Consider the following 5528-nt stretch of genomic DNA (forward strand, 5'->3'; position numbering starts at 1 on the left):
TGTGTGTGTGTGTGTGTGTGTGTGTGTGTGTGTGTCTGTGTGTGAGTGTGAGTGTCCGTGTGTCTGTGTGTGTCTGTGTGTGTGTGTGTGTGTGTGTGTGTGTGTGTGAGAATGTGTGTGTGTGTATCAGTTCTGTAGTCGCACCATCTTCTGTTTCTGTTTCTGTTGGAGCTCCAGTCGATCGTTTTGTTTGTTAGATCTGCTTTGTTTCTGTGGTACGTGGTTTTTGTTTGAATCCAAATCAACTGCTTTTGGAGATCCGTCTTGTTTTGTTAATGTTCTGTGAGGAGTGCCGAGGCCGACGATGTTCACGCTATGCAAAATTTGAACATGAGTGCTTGAACAAACCTGATTTAAAAACAGACAACTGAATGAACTAAGAATGCAAATAAAGCAGCTGGAGGCTACAGATCGCCACCTACAGGCGAGTCGCATGAAGGGGAATCTACTGAAGCTGCTCTTCAACTTAGCCTTTTCCAAATAAAATGAGTTTGGAATTATTTTCAAATGATAGAATTTACTTTCATACCAAAGATTATGGGTTAGTTTGTACTTAATCGAGATCATATGTATTTTTCAGATATTTGTAGCCTTTTTTTCCCCTGCCGTCTGAGAGAAAGACTTCAGATGGACCAGGTCTCAGTTCTCACGCTTTTAAAAAGGCTTTCAGGACTGTGCTTAAACACTCTGATGGAGAAACCTGAGAATCTCGATCAGAAATGCTTTCGTTTACGTGTCTTCTGTTCTTGAGTTTGGGACGATGAGCTTGATTTCATGCTGAGTTTAGAGAAGGGATCTAGTTTTCCTGCGTGCTTGCTTTCTTTAACGAAGAAACAGCAGTTCTTTTGTATACTATTCTATTTATTTATTTGTGGGTTTGATATTTATTGTGACTTTCCTGGTTTGAGGCGCTTGAGTTATTCTGCATCTTCTGTTGCTTGCTTCTCGGAGCGTCTCCTTGAGCCTGGTCTCGGATGGGTTTTGCCTTTTTAATTGTCATGGCCTCAGGTAGATGATCTCGGATCAGATGTTGGTTTATCCCTCGTCACGTCACTGCAGGTGTGTAAACGCTCAGGTGCTGTAGAGAACTGAGATCCAGACCTCCTCTGTTTGCAAGTTTTGCACATGAATTTCTGAATAAAAGTACAATCGCTCTGAGGACCAGAAACGAGCATGAAACGAGGAGGAGTCTTGCCTTTTTTGATGCAAATGCATATCTGAGATATTTAAAAAATGAAAAAAAAAAATGCATTATATGAAAAATGAGTCATTAGTGAGATTTATAACTATAGCTTTAGCCGGCTTCATTCGCTGCGGGAGCTTTGGGCTCTTTGACCTTCTCTAGAATCTAGAATCTAAGAGACGCGCACCGATCAATCGATTATGGGATGCATTCTGGGTTTTCGTCTGACTGCAGGGAAACTACCCAAAGAGGTTTATTTGCACTAAAACGGGATCTTTGTGTTGTGAAATATTGTCTTTGCTCATTAGTCGCCACTTACGATTGAAAATCCTCAATATCTTCAAAAAGTCTTTGCATCTTGATTATTAAGTACTTTGCAGGAGTTCTGAATTTGTTTTTTTTTTATGTAAAAGTTCAAGCTGCCTTAGTTTGTTTTGTTTTTTTGCAACTATTCTCAGGAAATCTTGAGCCATGCACTAAGTGGTTATGCAAATGTTTGGTGAATATTAATTTATTGTATATAATTTGTGCTTGGAAATATGAACGCCCTGTTATTAAGTAAAGTTTCTTTACATCTGTCTCTTAAAATGAGTTGTTTATTGATTGAATCGGAGTTGTTTTATATCAGAAGCAAAGCGATGATTGTGTTTGGGGTGAAAGCCTTTAATCAGGGATCTGTGTTCTGTTCATAAACTGAAATCTTTCTCAGCGATGGCAAATCATTTCTCATATTGTACAAATAAAGAGCAAATAAACAAAGATTTCTGTCCAAACAGATTGTGCTGCCTCCTGCTGGTTCTTTCATTGTTTTTTTATCTGTCTGCTGCATGTGCTACTGTTGTGATAAAGATATGCTCGTTAATATTCATCAAGTGATGTCATTGTGTTTTAATTAATATTCATGACAGACGGCTGCTGGGTTTTACTGGTGTTTTTTGTCTCTTTTTGTCAAATATTAATCTTCATTTCATAATTTTACAGTAAATGTACAAAGATAGCCTATTCAAGGCACTGCATTTCCTCATCATATTTCCTCAGATATATTGAATATAATTAAGGTGTATACAATTACTGTATTCAGAAATGTCATGTTTGTTTGTTTTTTTATTTGTTAATTCGTTATTTAAATTAACAGGCCTACATTCGGAAACAGGTGCAGTTAGTCTCAGATATTATAAAAATAGTTTTTGTGAGGAGGACTGGCCTTAAACGCTTTAGACACCACACACTAAACGACTTTAAACACGACTGAGCCCAGCGTTCCCGCCTTACGGAGAGACCCGGATGAAAGTCTTACCGTTACTCGAGGACTGATGGACGGTTCTTTCCCGCGTCAGAGTGAGTTTTTAAAAGTCCGTTTTTTTACAGAATTATGCATTTTCTAACATTGTCTATCACACAACTGGCTACTGACTGGAAACACACGAACTGAGACACTCAGCTGTCAATCAAACTCATCAAGAATTATGCAAAAACACATTTTATTTATTTTAGTATTTGAGATGTTATCATAGTTTTGTAATTGTGTTAAAACAACAATTATTTAACAAATATTATATTTGTATAATAAACTGGATGGGCCTATTCATCAGAGTGGGCGGGCCTCCGCTGGCTCCGCCCCTGCGTAAGTGACGAGTTTTATGATACTGCGAATGCGCGGCGGTAGCGGAAGTGACGCATGGCGCTGTGTTTATCCGTTGGCTGGTCTGTCTGCTCGAGCCGAGCGTCGGAAGTGGAGCGGTTCGGTTCGGTTAATCGCAAACAGAAGCGTAAACGCTACACATCAGATGTCGTTCGGTGTCCCGCACAGCGGCGGGTAAGTGTGTGCTGCTCTGCGGCGGGTAACGGGTCTGACGCGCCGGTAATGGCGGATGTTATACAACAAGAAGAAGCCGAACAAAACCCACACACACACACTCACACACACACTCTCACACACACATATACATATATATATCCCGTAGTGCCGTTTGTAAGTTATTTTAACTCTTTTCTGTCGAAGTGGTTGATGAATCGCGTGAGTCTGAATGTTGCTCTTCATCAGTGGAGTTGTGGAAGTTCACAGGTCAAACAGTGTGAGATCCGTTTGTTTGGTTCTGGAATGATGATGATTCATAGCTCAATGAAATGTGTTGATTTGGGTTTGATTTTCTCACATCAGACAGCAGAACAGTGATGATGATGATGAAGGATAATGTGTGGTTGTGTTTGTCAGCCGGCGCAGTAAATGGGACCAGGCCGGTCCGGGGTCGTCTGGAGCTGATGGAGGTTCTGCTCCGACCGGAGCTCTGGATGCTGCTGCCGCCGTCGCTGCCAAGATCAACGCCATGCTGGTGGCCAAAGGCAAACTCAGGCCATCTCAGATCAGCAGCGCTGCTACCACTGATAAAGTCAGTTTCATATCTAATGCACTGTAGAGTTCTGTATTAATACACACACACACACACACACACACACACACACATGTTGTGTTTCCATGTTTTATGGGGACTCTCCATAGGCGTAATGGTTTTTATACTGTACAAACTGTATGTGCTATTGCCCTACACCAACCCTACCCCTAAACCTACCCCTCACAGGAAACTTTGTGCATTTTTACTTTCTCAAAAAAACTCATTCTGTATGATTTATAAGCTTCTGTACCCGTGGTGACACAAGTCCCCATGAGTCTGTGTGTATTCAGGTTTAAATCCCCACCAGTGTAGAAAAACCTACACACACACACTCTCTCTCTCACTCACACACACACACACACACACACTGAGAGAGAGAGAGAAACAGTCACTGAATAAATCTAATCAACTTTAATAAATCAAGCACGTGACATTTTGCGAAAGTCACGTTATGATTTTACAGATTCGCACATGAAATCAATCGCTTTATCTCGATTACTGTATTTTCATAATCGTTGGAGGACGAAATTGAAACTGTATTTCGATTGATTGCACACATTGCACTCTGACACACAAATCATGGTTCATTTTTTATGATTGATATTTTGATTATGATTGTCCTTTTTTGTGTTTAATATTCTTCACTTCTGAAAATAATTGTTACACTGAGGTGAAAGTGCATCAAATCATTTTTAGTGGACAGTTTCATTATCATGTTTTATTCACTCATCAAAGCTTTTGCTCGTACAGTATTCGGTCTTTGTATCCCCTGTGCGTTCAGTGTTATGTTCATATTATATATATATATGCTAATATTTATTATCATTTTGAATTGGCTTTTATTTTTATGTTAATTTATGATTTAGAATTTGAATGCCATGCTTTTAATATTTGTATTACATAGTTTTAAGGTATTTTTATGTAAGTTTTAGTAGGCAAGACAATTTCTGATTTTCCATTTTTTAAGTTGAAGTTTTTCATTTAATATTTATTTCAGCTTTATTTGAATTAATGAAAAATGTCTTTGTTGCTGTGACGGTGACTGTGGAAACAGTGGAAACACTGCACAGTAAAACAAACAATGTGAATGAATGAAGAATCAAGGACTAACAAACAGTGTGAATATGAGGAGGAAACATGCATGAATAATTACACACAGGACACGTGTGTGTGTGTGTGTGTGTGTGTGTGTGTGTGTGTAGGTGGCAGGTGTTGGTGGTAATAAGGTGAAAGATGATCTGGTGGTGGCTGAGGTGGAGATTAACGACGTCCCGCTAACCTGTCGGAATCTGCTGACCCGCGGACAGACTCAAGACGAGGTCAGACCCGTGTGTGTGTGTGTGTGTGTGTGTGTGTGTGAGTGTGTCTGTCTGTCTGTGTTCTGTCCTGATGTGTGAGGTGTTGATGGTTTTCCACACAGATCAGCAGAGTGAGCGGCGCTGCCGTGTCCACCAGAGGACGCTACCTGACAGCAGAGGAGAAGAACAGAGCGCTGCCCAGGTCTGTCATCACATTCATCTGTTTCTGTTGTTTAGTTCATGATCAGGCTTTCTGAGCTCTACAAACACTAATGCATCACTCTGTGATGTTTCTGCAGTGACCGTCCGCTCTATCTGCACGTCCAGGGACAAACCAGAGACTTAGTGGACAGTGAGTGATGTGACCGACGCTTCACTTCATTCTGTGTGTGTGTGTTTAACATTGCTGTGTGTGTGTGTGTTTGTGTGTGTTTAACATGATGTGAGTGTGTGTGAGTACACACACACACACTCACATCAGCGTGATGCACATGTGCGTCTCATCTTCACACCAGCCTTACCTTGTGTGTGTGTGTGTGTGTGTTTGTGTGTATCTCTCTGTGTGTGTATCTCTCTCTCTCTCTGTGTGTGTGTATCTCTCTCTCTCTGTGTGTGTGTGTGTGTATCTCTCTGTGTGTGTGTGTGTGTGTGTGT

The 5528-nt window shown here is 40.6% G+C and overlaps 1 protein-coding gene across 1 annotated transcript in view; it reads left to right on the forward strand.

The window, feature by feature from the left end:
* The first annotated feature begins 2833 nt into the window (after positions 1-2833).
* LOC107698184 (UPF0469 protein KIAA0907 homolog) overlaps positions 2834-5528 on the forward strand; it is an 8457-nt gene continuing 5762 nt past the window's right edge. The window contains exons 1-5 of the mRNA XM_016499140.1: positions 2834-2999; positions 3399-3573; positions 4779-4895; positions 4997-5076; positions 5174-5226. Coding sequence (XP_016354626.1) covers positions 2836-2999; positions 3399-3573; positions 4779-4895; positions 4997-5076; positions 5174-5226 — 589 coding nt within the window. The 5' untranslated portion in view covers positions 2834-2835. The remainder of the gene's footprint in view (positions 3000-3398; positions 3574-4778; positions 4896-4996; positions 5077-5173; positions 5227-5528) is intronic.

This window comes from Sinocyclocheilus anshuiensis, unplaced genomic scaffold (assembly GCF_001515605.1).
Source record: "Sinocyclocheilus anshuiensis isolate Anshui unplaced genomic scaffold, SAMN03320099.WGS_v1.1 scaffold2292, whole genome shotgun sequence".
Lineage (NCBI taxonomy): Eukaryota > Metazoa > Chordata > Actinopteri > Cypriniformes > Cyprinidae > Sinocyclocheilus > Sinocyclocheilus anshuiensis.